At 53.4% G+C, this 19484-nt stretch overlaps 2 protein-coding genes across 2 annotated transcripts; one reads left to right on the forward strand and one right to left on the reverse strand.

The window, feature by feature from the left end:
* Tmem151b (transmembrane protein 151B) lies at window positions 1-5093 on the forward strand. Its single transcript, XM_051152909.1, has 3 exons — window positions 1-293; window positions 2480-2920; window positions 3610-5093. Exons 1-3 carry the CDS (start codon window positions 177-179, stop codon window positions 4738-4740), a joined length of 1689 nt encoding a protein of 562 aa, XP_051008866.1. The 5' UTR covers window positions 1-176; the 3' UTR covers window positions 4741-5093.
* Window positions 5094-8231: 3138 nt separating this feature from the next.
* Tcte1 (t-complex-associated-testis-expressed 1) lies at window positions 8232-18422 on the reverse strand. The gene is made up of 4 exons (XM_051152568.1): window positions 18057-18422; window positions 15755-16323; window positions 9935-10384; window positions 8232-8456 (listed from the first exon to the last, which is right to left on the reverse strand). The coding sequence occupies exons 1-4, from the start codon at window positions 18325-18327 to the stop codon at window positions 8250-8252; spliced, it is 1497 nt and encodes a 498-aa protein (XP_051008525.1). The 5' UTR covers window positions 18328-18422; the 3' UTR covers window positions 8232-8249.
* Between the last annotated feature and the right edge of the window lie 1062 nt (window positions 18423-19484).

Consider the following 19484-nt stretch of genomic DNA (forward strand, 5'->3'; position numbering starts at 1 on the left):
TCCCCTCCATTTCCAGCCCTCCCCCCGTGCCCTTTCTAGGCCCCCTCCCCCCGGCGGGGGGTGGGGAGCAGGGAGGGCCCCGCCCCTCGCGCCCCTTCCTCAGGGCCAGCGCAGGATGCCCCCGGCCCCTGGCAGCCCCCCGGGAGGTCTTGAGCTCGAAGCGCCCCCTCTACGCCATGTCCCCCCCTGGCTCGGCCGCGGGAGAGAGCGCCGGCGGCGGCGGCGGCGGCGGCGGCTCCGGGGTCCCCGAGGAGCCCATGGCAGCGGCGGACGAGGGCCCCGCCCGAGAGGAGGTGAGAGCGGGCGGCCCCGGGTCCCCCCGGACGGCCACGACCTGGCCCCCATCCCCCGCTCCTCGCGCGGTCCCCGCCGGTTCCGCCGCAGAGCGGCCGGCGCCCCGCACCCCGAGTCGGCCGCTGCAGCCGCAGTCCAGCGCCACTGCCCCGACCTGGCTGCTTGCAGAGTCGGCTGTGGCGAGGAAGGGGCTGCGTCGGGGGCGGGGCTCAAGGGGTCCTGGGCAGGAGGAGGGACCCGGGGCGGAGCCTCGCAGACCCCGAGCTTAGTAAAAAGGGGCTAGGCCGGCCCACGGGTGAGGATGGTGGGCGGCATCCCACCTTGAAGGCTGGGAAGGAGGACTGGAAGGGCTCGGAGGCAAGAAGAGTGCCTTGGGAAAGCGATGGTGTCACCCTAGCCGGGACCAGAGGAAGGTCAGATGTGTGCAGAGGCCATACCCCCTGGGGTCACTGGGAGTGTGAGTGTGTGTAAGGGGCTGCTGTTCACCTCTGTCTCTTAATGCCTGCTGCTCCCCATAGGGGGCACTAATCTTAACAATTTTTGAGTCAGTACTAAGCATGTACTTCGTTAGGGCTCTACTTTAGTTCCTTGAAAACTGGAGACAAAGAAACTAAGGGAAGTACTAGAAGCCCTCCGCCCCAGCCTCCGATGCACTCCTGTGCTCACTGTGTCCATTGCACAGGGGCAGGAGGGGAGCAGGGATGGGTAGCCCTTTTCAGCTGTACTCACATTGGGACAAGCACATAACCAGGTGGGCACACAGGTGCACTTATGCCCCCAGCTTCCAAGGGCACACAAAGGTACTCCTGACTTCCGTGCAGGCACATGGGGTGTGTGTGTGTGTGTGTGTGTGTGTGTGTGTGTGTGTGTGTGTGTGTGTGTGTTTTCCTGTTCCTCCTACCTGTGCACAGAAATTAAGGGCCTGCTGCTTAACTGTACAGTTGGTTTCCACTGCTTTGTCTCCTCTGGCTGGTTCCAAGGCCAGGCATGAAGAATTAAAGGGACCAGTCAGCACTGCAGCAGGAGAGAGAGAGAGAGAGAGAGAGAGAGAGAGAGAGAGAGAGAGAGAGAGAGAGAGAGAGAGGCTGTGAGGCTGTGTGTGTGTGTGTGTGTGTGTGTGTGTGCAACAACGTAGAAGGAGTGGAAAGACAGGCTATTTGAGCAATCGAACTCAACCCTCATTGAGGATACACCTGCTGGGTGTGAGGAGGCAAAGAGAATGAGACATGGGACCTGCCCTCAGGAGCACTCCATCAGGTGAAGAGCTAGACATGTAAACAACTCAGAATGTGCCAAGTGCTCCCGGAGAGTACCAAACAGGGCTTCCAGTGTCTTTCTTACCCTTAATTCATACTCCCATCTTCTCTCCTTACCCACAAGCCTCTGCCCTTTTGGACTATCTTGTGCTAAGGGGCCCCAGCCCCTCTTTCCCATCCTAGAACAGAGAGGGGAAGACTGTGTGTGTGTGTGTGTGTGTGTGTGTGTGTGTGTGTTTTGGGGGGGGGCAGGGAAGGGGGTGTGAGTAGTAGGAAGGACTCAGAGAAGAGCTTAGGGAAGGGGGGAGGAATGAGATTGGCCTAGGTTAAGCACCCTCCCCAAAAGAAGTGTTAGATTGTCTGTGAGGGGGAGGGAGGTGGGTCAAGCAAAGGAGACTGGCTCTCTAGAACGCAGGACTAAAAATATCTGCAAGAAGTCCAGGCCACACCTGTTAAGTGGGGAGATGATGTCATTGGGCCCCCTCCCTACTTTTCCTGGGACACCTGGAAAGGGTCTGGGCTAGGGACCTGCCTTTGCTAATGCTTATTTGTCTGTTCCCTTCTTCCCCATCCACACCTTCTCTTGTTTCATTGCCATCTTTGTGTCTGTCTCTGGACCTTTCTGGATACCACCCTGTCCATCTGGGCCTCCACCTCGGATCTCTCTCTGCCCTTTGTGGTATCTCTCTCTCTGCACTTTCCTGTACTGGTCACTTCTTCTGTCCCCGTGGTTCTGTCTGGGTTGCTTCTGTGTTTATCTCTGGTCCACTGGCTCCATCTCTGTCTCTTCTTACCACATTCCTGTCTGCAACTTTGGTGCCGCCCTACTGTCTGTCAACCTCTGTCCATCTCTGTGCTGGGTCTTGCCACTCTGTCTCATTTCTTCCTCATCTTGGCACCACCCCCCACCCACCCACCCATTTGAGCAGCAACGTCCCATCCAGCCCTCTTTCACCAAATCTCTCTGCCGTGAGTCTCACTGGAAGTGCCTCCTGCTCTCGTTGCTCATGTACGGCTGCCTGGGGGCAGTGGCTTGGTGCCACGTCACCACAGTGACCCGCCTCACCTTCAGCAGCGCCTACCAGGGCAATAGCCTCATGTACCATGACAGCCCCTGCTCCAACGGCTATGTCTACATCCCCCTGGCCTTCCTGCTCATGTTGTATGCAGTCTACTTGGTGGAGTGTTGGCACTGCCAAGCCCGCCACGAGCTACAGCACCGAGTGGATGTGAGCAGTGTCCGGGAGCGCGTGGGCCGTATGCAGCAGGCCACCCCTTGCATCTGGTGGAAAGCCATCAGTTATCACTACGTCCGACGAACTCGGCAGGTCACCCGATACCGAAATGGAGATGCCTACACTACTACCCAGGTGAGAGGCGAGGCAGTAGGTGAGTGCAGGCTATTGAAGATGAAGGAGGTTGCTTGGATTGCCTGCCTTTCTCTCTGCTTGTGAGGGAGCATGAGACAGCAGTGAGCCCCCCCCCCCATGGGCAACTAGTAATAACAGCAAACACCAGCAGAGACAAGCTCTAGTCACTTACAGATTTAAAACCATTTATTTAACCCTTACAGCAAACCTATGAAGCAGGTATATCTGCATTTTATTTTAAGGAGCAAAGGGGTGTGTAGTGGTTAATCACAACAAAACCTGTACAAGGTCAAATTGTAAGTGAAGAGGCGGGACTTCAACTCAAGCTGGCTGGCTCCTAGGTGGAGCCTCATGGCTTCACCTGTATATGCTCAGTGAAGTAACTATTCTTGAGTATTCATTCACAGCCTCGCAGACCTTGGCTCAGCCTTGCCTGAGGTTGCTTCTACTTGACAGTGCTAGGACTTAAGCTCCGGTTCCTGGGTCTCTGGTCCAAGACTTTTAAGGGAGGTGGGTGTGCGTGGTTTTCAGGGCAGTATTAAACCTATTGGGGCTGAAAGGGGAGGGGGAGATGATGTTGATGGAGACATCCCAGGTATAGGGACTTCTGTCTCAGTATTGGGATGAGTAGACAAAAGCCACGGTATGCCTCCCTTGCGACTCCAGCCTCCTCCTGCGTGCTGCTGCAGGTCTACCACGAGAGGGTCAACACACACGTGGCGGAGGCTGAGTTCGACTACGCACGCTGTGGCGTCCGGGACGTATCCAAGGCGCTGGTGGGGCTGGAGGGAGCGCCGGCCACGCGGCTGCGCTTCACCAAGTGCTTCAGCTTCGCCAGTGTGGAGGCTGAGAACGCATACCTGTGCCAGCGCGCGCGCTTCTTCGCCGAGAACGAAGGCCTGGATGACTACATGGAGGCACGAGAGGGCATGCATCTCAAGAACGTAGACTTCCGCGAGTTCATGGTGGCCTTCCCCGACCCTACCCGGCCGCCCTGGTACGCCTGCTCGTCGGCCTTCTGGGCGGCAGCGCTGCTCACGCTGTCGTGGCCACTGCGCGTGCTGGCAGAGTACCGCACTGCGTATGCGCACTACCACGTGGAGAAGCTCTTCGGCCTGGAGGGTCCGAGTTCGGCCAGCAGCGCGGGTGGTGGCCTGAGTCCCAGCGACGAGCTACTGCCTCCGCTCACGCATCGCCTGCCACGGGTAAACACGGTGGACAGCACCGAGCTCGAGTGGCACATCCGTTCCAATCAGCAGCTGGTACCCAGCTACTCAGAGGCGGTGCTCATGGACCTGGCAGGGCTGGGCACGCGCTGCGGCGGGGCTGGGGGCGGTGGCTACGCGCCCACTTGTCGCTATGGTGGGGTTGGTGGCCCGGGCGCGGCGGGCGTGGCCCCGTACCGGCGAAGCTGCGAGCACTGTCAGAGAGCGGTCAGCAGCTCGTCCATCTTCTCGCGCAGTGCGCTGAGCATCTGCGCCAGTCCCCGGGCCGGCCAGGGGCCCGGAGCCAGTGCGGGTTGCGGAGGGAGCCGCTTCTCACTCGGCCGCCTCTACGGTTCCCGGCGCAGCTGCCTGTGGCGCAGCCGGAGCGGGAGTGTCAACGAGGCGAGCTGCCCGACGGAACAGACGCGTCTATCCAGCCAGGCCAGCATGCGGGACGACGAGGACGACGACGAGGAGGAGGAGGCAGGGCCACCGCCGCCCTACCAGGACGCCCTCTATTTCCCTGTCCTTATCGTCCATCGGCAGGAGGGGTGTCTGGGCCACAGTCACCGGCCACTGCACCGCCATGGCTCCTGCGTGGAGACCTCACTGTGACCTCCCGCCCTTGGAGGGAGCCTGTGCGGTTCTTCCCTCCTGCCCTTCTAAGTGTTGTGTTCCCTGCGTGTTGCAGGGAAAGGCAAGATGGTGACCGAGGCCAGGCAGGGTATGCGGGAAGGTGGGAGGCGAGGGGCACATCCAGACAAGTCCCCAGGGGTCTGAGACTGCTTTCCTGTACACAGAGGACAGGAAGTTGGCAGCTCTCTGAGAATCCCACCCCACCTGGGCAGAGGTGGCTTTCTTCCAGTCCCCACCGAGTTCCTACGGGGACACCTCCTTTTCCACGCACACTCGAGATTTCCCACCCAGGCTTTCATCGAGTCTTGACTGTTACTAGGCAACTATGATGTGGGGGGTGGACTCATTTTTTTTTGCCTCCTCAAGGGAGCCACCATGGCCAAGGAAGGGCGTTTGGGACTTTTTTTTTAAACCTCGCCCCACTCGGGCCCCCATGGAGGGGGGGGGCGGTGATTAGGTGAAGAGCAGCAGGGCTGGCTTCAAGCCAGCTACTGAGTTCACTGGGTCTGAAGGTGGAGCCGGGTGGCAGCCAGGTATTCCTCTCCACACCTTGAAAAAGTTCTGTCCTCTCGGTGCTGCCACGGGGAAAGCTTGGCGGTTCCTTTCTGCCACCCTCACCACTGTTGTTTATTTCACTGGGCCCCAGAGGTCCGGTCCTGGAGGAACTGTTCATCACACCAATGACGTCACTCACCTTGGGGCTTGCTGGCTCTGAAGAGCTGTTGTCAGGGTGCAGGGTGAGGAAAGGGAAGCTGGGGAAGGGATGCCCGGCCCTTTCTGGAAAAGACTCAGCCTCCCTTCAGTCAGTGGCTTCCTCCCCTGGCCTCTGGGTAGGTGCTTCCATTAAGGAGGCTAAGGTGCCAGCCTGGAGGCCCTCATTAAAATTGGCCAGGGTGAGTGACCAAGTAGAGGGAGCTTGAGACACACCTTGATGTCAAGAGAACTCAGGAGGTCGGAGGGAGAAAGAGCAGCATTAGTAGAGTAAAATCACTCTGAGGGTGTGGCGGAGGGCCCCCCCCCCCCCCCCCCCCCCCACACCCCGCTGTAGCTTTTCCTCTTGAAGACACTTTAGTATGTCACTTACACATGCCTCGGTGGAGCCGAGGTCATCACAAGCCCTAGCTGGAGGGATGCTCAAGTGCAGCGGCAGGAGTCCAGTTCTTGCCAGACCCTCCGCTTCCTCCTATCCTGTGAGTTGAATCTCTAGGTCTTCAGCGGGGCTCCATGCCACAGCCCCAGGGCACCAGCCCGGGTCCTGTCCCTTCAAAGCTTTGACACCAACTCCGCTCTCCCTCTTCCTGTACCCCCTGACCCCACTGTGCTTCATTGTGCATGTCAGTGTTTGCCCCCCTCCCCCCCATGCTCTCCCAGCTGCCCTGGCTGAAGTTTTCCCAGCAGACTTAGCACCCAGGGATTGGGCTCCCATCCATCCAGTCTTGCTCCCTCTGCTTCTTGCTTTGCCCTCACCATCACAACCCCATCTTCCTGGCCTCCCCCTTTCCTCCTGGCTGTGCCAGGCCTACACCAACCAGTGGACGTGGTCCCTACCTATGCAACATCTCCTCTGGCTCCCCTTCCCTTCTTCCCAAGGGGGTGCGGGAAGCCCAGATTGTGGCAATGACACAATCTATGGCTCAGATGGGGGGGACTGAGCCTTCTAACTATAGAGAGGCGGTTGGGTGAGGAGGGAGGGGTGTCAGAGAGGGATAGGTTTGAGTAGCAGGGATCAGCCCAATGCTGCCCATCACATTTCATGGGTAGCAGTGTTCACTGCCTTGGCAGCACTGAACCCTCCAGGACCCTGAGTTTGAGCTCTTTGTCTGTGTGGGGGTGGCTTGCCTGTTGGAGCACCCTACTTTCCCTGGAGCAGACATCTGTTGAGGCACAGGTGGTGGGGGAGCTGTGTGGCCTCAGGCCCCAGTTCTTGGCCAGCTGGCACCTGAATGGCTTGTTCTCATTTAGGGACAGCCTGGCCACCTCACAGCTCTGAGGAGGGCAGAGCTTGGCTCATCCTCCTTCATGCTGGCTCCAGAGACAGAGCTTGGCCTTGGGAGAGGAGGGGGAGGACCCCATTATAATTTTTGCCTGACCATTTCTGTCCAGGTCTTCTCCCACAGACAACCTCACCTCCCACACACGCACAGACTTAGAGAGAAAGCAATTCTTTGGTCTATTTTCTTGGTAGCTTTATTGATTGCCAGGGAAAATGAAAACCAGAAAATTAATTAATCTCTAAAATTAAACTTTACACTAAATGTTCTTGTTTCTCTAATTAGAACCTCTGCTAGCAGCTGTGGCTACACACACACGCACACACAGACACACACACACACCCTCACACCTACGTGTTTGCAATCTGGAACTGTCAGAGGGTGTCAGGCACAGAGGAGTCTAGGTTGCCCGAACAGGCACATATAGCATAGTCACTCCCAAGCCCCCTCTGGTGCTCAGCTCAGTGCCTGCTTGTTGCTCAGAGTCCCTGGCGTGCAGGCCCTCCTGGATTGTGGTTGCAGTCAGTCACCCATCTCTTGGGATAGGTGGGGTCTGGGGTACTCAGTTCAAAGAGGGTTGGGAGATAAGGGTCTTGGCCTGAAAATCCTCAATCAGATCCATAGGCTGTGATTCCCATGGGTGGAGCTCCAGGGTGGGCAGTCACAGGGTGTCAGGGGCCCGTGGAGGATACCTGGAAGACTGTATGTCCTGAGGATAAGGGCTTGTGGGGTGGGCTGGGCCTGGCTCGGGAGAAGACAGGTCTCTTGTCAAATTGGGTGCATCACACTGTGGCCTTTTTGTCATGGAATTCCAAGCGCAAAGATTGTACGAATCACACTGGTGGAAAATAAAAGTGTGGATGACTCACTGATTTCCTTCCTCAGAGTGACACTTATTCCATGACCTGGATAGTAGGTCCCTGTATCTGGGCTCTTCTGTCACTTGTTACCCTGCCTTCCCAGACTGACGGTTAGTGATGGTGTGATCTACACAAGTGGACCACACCAGGAGCTTGTCAGGTAGGTGGCATCTTCAGGAAGGATGGGCAAAAAGAGAGACAGGGATAGCTTTGCTCATGTGTGTGTGTGTGTGTGTGTGTGTGTGTGTGTGTGTGTGTGTGCGCGCGCGCGCACGCGCACACGCTAAAATCGGGGCTCAAGGATCTCCTCAGTAAAAAGGAGTGGGGTGAGTCAAGAGGTAGGTGGTGCTCATGATGTTATCTTTAGAGTCCTTGCTTTCCCTGTGCATGGATGCTGTCATTTATACAGATCCAATAATGGCCACTGTCTAGGTTTGGGAGCTGGCTCACCATCTCTCGATCCTTAGGCCCCATTTTCCCCACCTCAGTACCTTCACACATACAAATCACATACAAATCTGGCCACTCATTCCAAGGAGATCCCCTTTCTCCCTTCCTCAGAACAAGGTCGGGCATAGCAAGGGTATGGCTGCCACAGTGACCCACCGGGTCCGCTGTTCTAGCCCTGTACCCCATCTTAGCCTACAGACTTCTCAGGACAGTTAGTGATGGGTGACATGAAGTGGCCAGGATTCAGGGTCCGCTGGCGGGCAGCCTCTCGGTTGGCATGGAGAGCCTGGCCGATGAGGTACTCGCTCTCTTGGGATACATCTGACAGACGCAAGTCAAACTCCAGGATGGTCTTGTTGTCTGACATGCCTTCCAGGAGTTGCTTCCCACCATCCTGGGGAGGGGGTGGGCAGAGGGGTCATTTTCTATCATGTTCCAGGATTACATGCACACATTTCCATACAAGCGGGATACCTTTTGCAAAGTACACGGTACCATGTACACAGGTACCATGAGCCTATTCAGGACGTGGGCAAGTTCCATTCTACTTAAAAAAATTGTAGTTGGGCTGGAGAGATGGCTCAGAGGTTAAGGGCACTGACTGCTCCTCCAGAGGTCCTGTAGTTCAATTCCCAGAAACCACATGGTGGCTCACAACCATCTATATAATGTGATCTGATGCCCTCCTTTGGCCTGCAGGTGCAGCCAGTACATTGTATACATAATAATAAATAAATAAATCTTTAAAAAAAATTGTAGTTAATGACAGACTAAGGTGACGGCTCAACCTATCCTGGTAGTGATGTTGCTCCTTTCCTTCCTCTCTTCAGCCCTGGGGACCTGAGAATAGTCTGTCTAGTGAGATGTGAGGGGGAGTTTGGAAGGAATGGAAGAAGGAAACGCAGGCATGTCTGCAATCGTAGCAGCAAGGAGACAGGTGGAGGCAGGTGGGTCTCTGAGTTTGAGGCCAGCCTGGTCTATACAGTAAGTTCTAGGTGAAAGCTGGGCATGGTGGTCCACACCTTTAATCCCAGCACTGTGGGAGGCAGAGGTGGGTGGATTGCTGTGAGTTTGAGGCCAGCCTGGTCTACAAAGCGACTTCAGGACAGCCAAGGCCACACAGAGAAACCCTGTCTCGAAAAAACCAAAAACCAAAACCCCCAAACCAGCCAGCCAGCCAGCCAACCAACCAACCAACCAACAACAAAACAAACAAAAACCCCCAACAAACAAACCAAAAAACAAAAACAAAAACCCCAAACCCAAAAGCTCTAGGAGAGCCAGAGCTACACAGAGAGACCATGCCTCAACCAACCAACCAACCAACCAACCAACCAACCAACCAACCAACCACCTTACTTTCCCTCCCAGAAACTAATGAAAGGAAAAAGAGGAGCTGGGAGGTAGCTCAGAGGGGAAAGCACTTGTGTACAAGCACGTGGACTGGAAGCAGGAGCTCTGGAACCCATGGAAATGCAGAGTAGGTATAGTGGCCCACTTGTAATTCTAGGGGGAGCTGGAAGATCCCAGTGCAAGCTGGCTAGCAAGACTAGTCATGGAAGAGAGCTCTGGGTAACTGAGACACCCTGCCCCAGTGAATATGGTGGAAGAGCAACGGAGGATGATTCCCAGACATCAACCTTGGGTCCTCACATGCATCCATGAACAGATGTGCACATGCTCACTCAGGGTACACCCACACACATGCAAAAAACACGTATGCATGCATGTATACCCCAGACACATGAAGATGAAAGGAAGAAGAATGGGCGCTGTAGCACACACAACAGAAGAGAACACATCCTTCATGCAGCGCCCCACACAGTCAGCTCCTGAGCATTCCTCCCAAGCTGCCCAGAAGCCCTGGCTCACCACGCCAATGTGGTTGCAGGATAGGTTGAGGCTGATGAGCGTGGTGTTGATGGGGAGCACCTGGGAGAGGAGGGTAGCTGTGGGCTCAGACAGTTCATTGCCACCGAGGTGCAGTGTGGTGAGGCACTTGTTGGTCTCCAGGGCATGGGCAATTGCTTGGCCACCCTCATCTTCAATGCAGTTGAGGCGGAGGTTGAGGGAGACAAGGTTGGTGTTGTGTGCCAGGGCATGAGCCAGCGACTGTGCACCAGGGGCCCGCAACTGATTGTTGGCTAGGTTGAGCACTCGCAGGCGACTGTGGCTCAGCAGCTTGGCTGCTGCTCGTGCACCACGGTCTCCAATGAGGTTGTGGGATAGGTCCAGCTCCTCGAGGGCTGGGTGGTCCAGCAGGCTACGGATTAGGATGCGGGCCTTATCGTCATCCACCTTACTTCGGGTCAGCTTGAAGATCTGTGGGCAAGTAGGAGTTTTTGTTGTTGTTGTTGGTTTTTGTGTTGTTGTTGTTTTGTTTTGTTTTTAAAGATTTATTTATTTATTATGTACATAATGTTCTGTCTGCCAGAAGAAGGCACCAAATCTCACTATAGATAGTTGTGAGCCACCATGTGGTTGCTGGGAATCGAACTCAGAACCTTTGGAAGAACAGCCAGTGCTCTTAACCTCTGAGCCATCTCTCCAGCCCCTTGTTTTTGTTTTTTGAGACAGGGTTTCTCTGTGTAGCTTGGACTCAGTTTGTAGACCAGGCTGGCCTCGAACTCACAGCAATCCACCTGCCTCTGCCTCCTGAGTGCTGGAATTAAAGGTGTGCTCAACCACGCTCGGCTCAGGTAGGAGTTTTATAACACCCACCAGCCTGGGGTAACCTGTGCTACCTAATTGCCCTGTGCTGGCAGAGAAGGACGATTGGAGGCTCAGCACCTGGCGTCAGCCACCTGTCTGGTTTTTAGGTCTACCCAGTGATGCAGAACTGGTGGCAGGTGGCCGTGGGGGAAGGCCGTCACCATGACCATGACCAGCTCAGTCTCCGTTTTCTGAAGTCTTTGATCAAGAAACTGACAGTGGAAAAAGTCACCTATGTCACTGGCCAGTATCACAGAACCTTCCAGTGCGATGTGTCAGTCCAACTGTATTTCTCTGGACAGCAAGCTCTCTCATAATCTCTGTGTCAATTTCAGCCTTTCCAGCCCCCTCACATGCTAGGGTTTCTAGAAGGCCCCTTTCTGCTGATGGCCTCTCTTCTGTTTGTTTTTCTTCTGGCTGCTAAACAGGACCCTCCACTGTTTTCTTGATACCAGTACAGACTGACCCAGCTCTCTACCGCATGGCAGCTGCCCCACCTCAGAGCTGACCCTGGGCCATGAGCCTCTCTCCTGTAAATAACTGACGGTTTTCTTGCTCACAGATCCAGCTTGAAGCACATGCAATTTCTTCTTTAGAGACCCAGAAGTCCTCATATATTCCAGCTCCACTCCCCCCCCCCCCACTTCACAGCTGAGCTCTTGACAAAACTGATCACAGCCACCTTCTCTCTCACTTCCTACTTCCTCCATATCCCCAGCTGCCCAGTCTCTGTGTCTGGTACCCACTGAAGTACCCCACCCTCAGGGACCTCCCAGGCTACCAAGGCGGTCCTGAGCTCCATCCTACCCTAAGGCTCACTCTTTCTATTCGAACCATGGCCCCTATCTGGGATCTGTGACATGGTGCCATGTCCTCTACCCCTCCTCCCTCGCTTGGCAAGCTCTTCCTCCTTCAGCATCACGTGTCAGGTTCTCTCTGCCTCCCTTTTGGATCTTCCTTCTAAGACTCTATCCAAATGCAAGGCCACACTAAGAAGACACAGTTCTCAAAGCTCAACTTAAGACTTCTCCCTGCACCAGACACTCCACCCAGCTATAGAGATGACCTGTGCTCTGGGCAACCACAAGCAGGAACTCATGCTTTCCCCCTCAGAATGGTCCCCGTCCTCTTCTATTCCCTGTCTTCCAGTGATTCCTGCAGCATCTGGTCTCATGGGGGGGGGGGGGAGGCTCGAAACCTCTGCCTCTTCCTTCCTGTCTGTCCTCCTTGTGTCACAGTGGCAGCTGAACTCCCGACTCTCTCCAGAGTCTCCACTTCACCCATCTAGCCAAGTAAAAGCTGTCTACAAAGTCAGCTAGCAAGCAGCAGTATAACTTCATGCTGGACTTCTTTGGCTGTGAAGTGAGTCCCTTGGTTGGAGGTAATTCTGTGTGGACTAGCAAGCAGGCCTGCCTTCAAGTTCTGTCTTGACTTCCTTCAGTGATGGAATGTGACCTAGAAGTGTGAGCCAAATAAATCCCTTCTTTCCTCCAAGTTGTTTTGGTCAGAGTGTTCTATCAAAGCAACAGAAAGGACACTAGCACAGTCTTACATAGCCCAGGTTGGCCTGATATGTAGCTAAAGATAACCCTTTAGGGTCTGATCCTCCTGCCTCTACCTTCCAAGTGCTGGGACCAGGCTTATAAGGTGCTGGACCCAGGGTTATGTGCGTGCTCGGCAAGTATCCTGCCAATGGAGCCACATTCCCAGCCCCAGGCCCCCAACTTTATCTGCAGTTGCAATGGTTTTCTTGGTGACCTGTCATGTTTCCTGTGGCTCTGTCCAGGCCATTTTCTTTAATAATCACAGTGCCTTTTTCCATATGTACAGTCCAATACCCTTGGGTGGCACTTGACTTTGGACAAGGGAGACAACCCCCCCTGCTGCCCCCACTTCCCCACAAAGACTCATATAGTAAGCTTGGTTCCTTATATGATGCTGAGAGATGTGGGACCTTTAAGAGGTGGGGTCTGGGGAAATGCAATGTCACTAGGAACACTGCCCTTGGAAGAGACTGGTGAGTCCCTCTTGGGATCCAAGTTAGTTCTTGCAAGAGTGGTTTGCTTGCCCTCTTCTGCACATGCCCTTTCCTTCCTGCTCTTCTGCCACCAGTGGAGGGGGAGTACAAGTAAGTGCTGCCACTGTGCAGTCTGTGAGTCCCTCCAGCTGCCAGGATCCAAGCCAACTAAGCTTCTCCTTCTCCCTCCTTTCCTCCCTCCTTCCCTCCCTCCCTCCTTCCTTCCCTCCCTCCCTCATGTTTTCTTTCTTTCGTTCTTTTAAAGATTGATTGATTATTTATACAGTGGTCTACATGTATACCTCAGGCCAGAAGAGGGCATCCAGTTACATCATAGATAGCTGTGAGCCACCATGTCGTTGCTGGGAATTGAACTCAGGACCTCTGGAAGAGCAATCAGTGCTCTTAACCTCTGACCCATCTCTCCAGCCCCTAAAAAAGGCTTTTTAGGAATGCAATAATGTGTGCCTTTGTGTGCATATGTGGGAGGCCAGAAGCGGTCAGATGCTCTGGAGCCAGTTCGAGTCACAGGCAGTTGTGAGCTGTCCAACATTGGGTGCTGAGACCTGAGACAGGTGTCTTGTGCAGGCGCAGTATGCGCTCCTAACCACTAAGCCAACCCCTTTCTCTTTCTGGAACAAGGTTTCCTGTAGTCCAGGCTGCCCTCCAGCTCTCCATGCAGTCAGGGGTGACCTTGACCTTTCAATCCCCCTGCCTCCAACTCCAGAGTGCTAGTATTACAGGCAAGTAACGCCACACTGGGCTCACTTAGTGCTGGTGATCCAGCCCAGGGCTGTGTGCAGGTGAGGCACACCTTGCAGCGACCGAGGCACTCCCCCCTCATCTCAATTATTTATTTTTATGTTTGGTGCTGGGAATTGAACCCCCAAACCTCGTGGCTGCTAAGCATAAGCTCAGACTTCCAGTCCCAGTAACTTCTTGTCTTGTGGCTGTGACAAAGTACCTGACGGGGGGAAGAGGAGGTTATCTGGCTTACAGCTTTGAAGGTAAGGTTCATCATAGTGAGGAAGCAGTATTAAGCTACTAGGCTCTGTGAAAAGAGATGAGAGCCTGAAACCGTGTATGGGGCGTGGGGATGGGGGTGGGGAGGAAATGTGTCCTCACCAGCTTTGCAGTCAGCCAACAGACAGAATCAGGCCCTGTCCCAGGTGCTGAAGATGCAGAGCTTGGGGGGGGGGGGCGGGGAGCAAAATTATGACATTTGAGGCCTGTGGGTGGAGCGAGCAGTCTGGTGGGATGAAAGGCACTAATGAGCAGTGATATAAATGTAAAATTGCAGCTAGGCTATGGCTGCCAGATTTCACAAATAGAAACATGGAACGTCCAGTCAGATTTGAATTTCAGATAAAATCCACAGCGTTTGGATATATAGCCCAAATATTTCATGGGCATACTTGTTTGTCTGACATTTTCATTTTTTGTTTTGTTTTTTTTTTTGTTTTCAAGACAGGGTCTCTCTGTGTTAGCCTTGGCTGTCCTGGACTTGCTTTGTAGACCAGGCTGGCCTTAAACTCACAGTGATCTGTTTGCCTTTGCCTCCCGAATGCTGGGATTAAAGGCGTGCGCCATGATGCCCAGGCCTTTTCTGACAGTTTCAATATAGTCAGTATGATGGCTAATATTGCTAATTTGAGGAGTGTAGAATAATCTAGAGATGAGCCTAGTTGGAAGATTATCTAGTTAAGTAGCTAGCTAAATTATCTAGTTAAATAACACACCCCCTCCCAAGTTGAGACAAGATTTCTCTGTGTAGCCCTGGCTGTCCTGAAATTTGCTCTGTAAACCAGGCTGGCCTCGAACTCAGAGGTCCACCTGCCTCTGCCTCCTGAGTGCTGGGATTAAAGGTGTGAGTGGAGCCACCATCACCTGGTTTATCTAATTAAACTCTCTCTCTCTCCCTCTCTCTCTCTCTCTGTTTCTCTCTCTCTCTCTCTGTGCGCGCGCGCGCGCGCGCGCGCGCGCGCGTGTGTATGTGTGTGTGTGTGTGTGTGTATCTGTCTGTCTGTCTGTCCCAGACTGGATAAAAAAGGAGAAAGCTGAGTACCACTATTCCATGCTCTCTGCTTGAGCAGCTCCTCACACCATGGCTTCCTCGCCATGACAAGCACCCTTAAAACCGTAGCCAAATCATCCCTTAGGTTGCTTCTGTCAGGTGTTTTAATCATAGCAACAGGACAAGTAGACATGCTGCCATGGGAGTGTTTTTTAACTTCTCTCAGTGGCAGGGGCCAGACCCATAGCCTCACACATGCTAAGACTAGCCTGCTTCTGAGCTGCACCGTCAGCCTGCGCAGTTTCCGTTTTGCTAAGTCCTCAGTATCACGTAGACTGGGTGCTTGTCTGTGATCTCAGCATTTGGGTGTGCTTGCGTCTTCCTGTGTTTGTACAGCAGAGGCAAGAGATCAGAAAGTCAAGATTATTTTCAGCTATACAGTGAGTTCCAGGCCAGCCTAAGCTATATGAGACCCTGTCTAAAAACAAACAAACAAACAAAAAAACAAAAACAAAAAAACCAATCAACTGCCAGGTGTTGTGGTGCATGCGTTTAATCCCAGCACTCTCGAGGCAGAGGCAGGTAGATCTCTGTGAGTTCGAGTCCAGCCTGGTCTACAGAGTGAGTCCAGAATAGCCAAGACTACAAGAGAAACCCTGTCTCGAAAAACAACAACAAACAACAAAACAAAACAAAAACCAACAAAACAACCCAAAAACAAAACACCAAAACAACCCCCAAATAAAAACCCCAAAAATTTCCAAAAAAAAACAAAAACAAAAAAAAAATCCCCTCCTCTACTGCTGAGCGAGAGGAAAATCGGAGATGATGGATGATGGTAGGAGGAGAGGGAGAGAGACAGCGAGAAGCTACCCCAGAGGCACTGAGAAAGTAGGCAGGTGATTGGGGTCCGCGGGGTGGGGCTGGGGGTGTGTGGCGGGGGTGGTACCTTGAGGGTGTGGCAAGCTTTGACGGTGGCTGCCAGAGAGTGGCAGTCTTGATAGGTGAAGAGGAAAAAGTTCCACTGAAAGTTCACGCCACAGTCTTTGATGCCGTACACCAGGTCCAGCTCCTCCAGGTGCTTGAGGCCGGCCACCAGAGCCTCCAGCTGGTAGTGGTCCTTCTCAGACTCACCTCCCTCTGCCTCACTGCCCGAGTCCGACTGTTCCTCCCCTTGGGGCGGGGCCGGCAGCCGCACCGGCGGGAGGAGCTGGTCCACTTGGAGGCGGCGCACGTAGTCCCTGCAGAGGGGCAGCAGGTCCAGGATCACGTTGGGGTCTGTGGTACCTGGGATGAAGAACTTGAGCTGGCTCTCCAGGTGTCTCTCGAAGAACATGCGCTTCCAGCTGCCGCCGTACCTGGCCAAGTGGCACACGGGCCAGCGCTTGGTGCAGCAGCGCTGCCAATAGTTCTCATCGGCTATCAAGTTGGCAGTCAAGCTCAGAGGCAGGTCAGGGGGCAGGAGGCTCAAGACCTTCTCTTGGTGCTCTGGGAGCAGCTGCTTCAGGATTGGGTTGTCTTTGGGGATGAAGGAAGAAAAAAAACACAGGGTTTAGCCACAGGGACAGGAATGGTCACAACACGGTGCCCCTGGGAGGTCCTGCCTACCAACATGGTGCCCTGGGCTGTCCTGCCTATGGACGTTGAGGAAAGGGAAGGCCCTTTGTGGTCTTGGGAGTTTTGCTTTAAGAAACAAACAAACAAACAAACAAAACAAAACAACAACAACAACACAACAGGCGGGCAGTGCTGGTGCAGGCCTTTGATCCCAGCAGTCGGGAAACAGAGGCAGGCAGATCGCTGTGAGTTCAAGGCCAGCCTGGTCTACAAAGCGAGTCCAGGACAGCCATGGTGACAGAAAAACCCTGTCTCAAACCCCGCCCCCCCAAAAAAGGTGGGCAGTGATGGCACATGCCTTTAATCCCAGGACTTGGGAGGCAGAGGCAGGCAGATTGCTGTGAATTCTCTGGTCTACAAATTAAGTTCCAGCACAGCCAGGGCTGCACAAAGAGAAACCCTGTCTCAAAATACAAAACAAAACAAGCAAGCAAACAAACAAACAAAAACCTGAAACAAAAACAATCCTCCCCCCTCCCCCCAAAAAATATAAAGTCTCTTAGACAGTCTTTGGAGTTCTCTTGTCTGCAAACTGGCCACCGCTCCAGGCAGTATCTGGTCTCAAGGTGACCCACCTGGGGAAGAATAAATGGAACCTAGTCCCCAATGTATCGTGTAGTCTGTTGGGAAAGACAGCTGACTTCTGAGACGCCCAGACAGACTTCATTTATTCATTTCAGAATAGCCACTAGGTGCCAGATGCTGCTGGGGGTGGGGGCGCGGGGGATGAAGGAAACATGCTTGCTGAGCAGAACAGGTGGCCTGAACTCCACCCCAGAATGTCTGTAGAGGTGGAGGCAGAGAACAGCCCTCATGAGGTTGTCTGCTGAACTCCACACGTGTACTGTGTTCTGTGTGGAATGCCCCACCACCACTCATGCATTTTTAAAAAGTTATTTATTTATTTGGTTTTTTTGAGACAGGGTTTCTCTGTGTAGCCTTGACTGTCTTGGACTCACTTTGTAGACCAGGCTGGCCTCAAACTCACAGTGATCCACCTGCCTCTGCCTCCTGAGTGCTGGGTTAAAGGTGTGCGCCACCACACCCGGCTCACTCATGCATTTTTTAAAATGAAGGAAACAGACATGGCCCTGGCCTATTGGAGTTCATATTAGCTCTCTGGGGACATGCTACATTAGGTGGCCCAGTCCTCAGGAAGCCCTTGTCCCATCAAGTAGGAGAGGCCAGCTACTTCTCTTTGGAAAGGGCTGGAACACGAGGAAACCAGGGAGCCATTTGGATCCTGGGAGATTCTATCAGATAGGAGGTGAGAACCAGAGAGGTTCCTAGAGGTTTTAGAAAAAGAAGGATGTGTCGGGCGTGGTGGCACACGCCTTTAATCCCAGCACTCGGGAGGCAGAGGCTGGCGGATTTCTGTGAGTTCGAGGCCAGCCTGGTCTACAAAGTGAGTCCAGGACAGCCAAGGCTAACACAGAGAGACCCTGTCTCAAAAAACAAAAACAAAAAAGAAAGAAAGAAAAATGAAAAAGAAGGATGTGGCAAGGCCCAGCTTACTGGAGAGTGCAGACGTGATCAGAGAAGGGCAAAGGCATGGGGGAGGGTACAGTGCATATGTATATGCATCTGTGAGTGTGTGTGTGTCCCTCTCCTCTGGCCCAGATCACGTGACTCACTCTCGAAGTTCTTGACGATGTGCTGAATGCAGAGCTCTGTAAGGAGAGGTACAATGGCCAGGGTCCATTCTGCATCCTCGGAGATGATCCGGCACATGCGACGGGTATTTGGGACCTTGGCCTTCAGGTGGGCTGAGGCAGGGGTGGGGCCAGTCTTTGAGGTCTGAACCCCTAGGCTGGCACCAAGTAGAGCAGAGGGCTGGCGTGTAACGTTGAACAAGGATTGGCTCCGAGACCCAGGGGCAGACGATGTTGCTGGGGTTTCCTGCATGTCGGCTGTCAGTGGCGAGGCAAGGGTGGGAAACCCCTTGGCAACCTTGTGACAGGAAACTTCTTAAACTGGCGGATTCTTGATGTAGGCAGGATGCAGGATGGGGGGTCGTGGCTTGAGCGAGAGGAAAGGGGACAGTGTTACTTGGGGGGTGTATTTAAGTGACAGAGGGGCACTTAAGGGTCAGTGTCTGGAAGGGAGGAGTCCCAGATGAGAATCTCAGAGACTGGTTGTGTGGCTTTGGGCCTGGTACCAAACATCTGTGTATTTCAGATGGTGCCCTTTGTGGCCCTTTGTGAAGTGAGGGCAATAGTGACCAATAGGATTATTAGAAGAGTTAAAAAAAAAAATGTATTCAAAGGGGCCACCGTGTGCAAAGTTTAGACAATAGCTACTCAGCACTCATAGTCACTGCCGCACATTAGGTACTCATTATGGATATTAACTCTTTGTCATAAGGCAAACAAATAAACAAGCAAACAAACAAGCAAGCCTGTTGGAGTCAAGAATTCATTTTCATCATTTTTTTCCCCTTTGATGGGAAATGGAGAGACCATTGACTTGCCCAGTGTTGCACAGCTTGCACTGAACAAGGGACTTGATAGTATTTAAAAAAAAAAAAAAAGGCTGAATGCTGGGTGGTGGTGGTGCACGCCTTTAATCCCAGCACTCAGGAGGCAGAGGCAGGTGGATCCCTGTGAGTTCAAGGCCAGCCTGGTCTACAATGCGAGTCCAGAACAGCCAGGGCTACACAGAGAAACTCTGTCTGGGGAAAAAAAAAAAAAAGATTGTGTGTGTACATGCACACATGTGTGCACAGAGGCCAGAAGAGGACATTGGGTTCTCCTGGTGCCCAAAATATTATCATTTAAATGTGTACTCTGTATACAGTTTTTAAAAATTAAAGCAACCCCCCCCCCAAAAAAAAACCCAAAATAGGTGAGATTTACAACTAATGCAGTGTGCTCTGGATATTATAATTTAAATGTGTAATTTGCATATAGCTTATTTTTCTACTTTGACTTATTATTTCTACGTACATATGTGTCTGCATACAATGGTGTGAGTGCATATGGATGCACACGGGGCCAGAAGAGCCAGGTTCCCTGAAGCCGGAGTTCAGGAGAGTGTGAGCCACCCAAATGTGGGTGCACTGA

This window comes from Acomys russatus, chromosome 11 (genome assembly GCF_903995435.1).
Source record: "Acomys russatus chromosome 11, mAcoRus1.1, whole genome shotgun sequence".
Taxonomy (NCBI): Eukaryota; Metazoa; Chordata; class Mammalia; order Rodentia; family Muridae; genus Acomys; species Acomys russatus.

Bases quoted from the DNA above. Each gene is read 5' to 3' on its own strand.
- Tcte1 (XM_051152568.1), bottom strand. From the start codon at position 18,327: ATGCAGGAAACCCCAGCAACATCGTCTGCCCCTGGGTCTCGGAGCCAA. The intron at 16,324-18,056 runs GTGAGTCACGTG...TCATCCCCAAAG, and splicing joins CATCGTCAAGAACTTCGAGA to ACAACCCAATCCTGAAGCAG. The intron at 8,457-9,934 runs GTGAGCCAGGGC...CCCCCTCCCCAG, and splicing joins CCTGCAACCACATTGGCGTG to GATGGTGGGAAGCAACTCCT.
- Tmem151b (XM_051152909.1), top strand. From the start codon at position 177: ATGTCCCCCCCTGGCTCGGCCGCGGGAGAGAGCGCCGGCGGCGGCGGC. The intron at 294-2,479 runs GTGAGAGCGGGC...CCATTTGAGCAG, and splicing joins AGGGCCCCGCCCGAGAGGAG to CAACGTCCCATCCAGCCCTC. The intron at 2,921-3,609 runs GTGAGAGGCGAG...GTGCTGCTGCAG, and splicing joins ATGCCTACACTACTACCCAG to GTCTACCACGAGAGGGTCAA.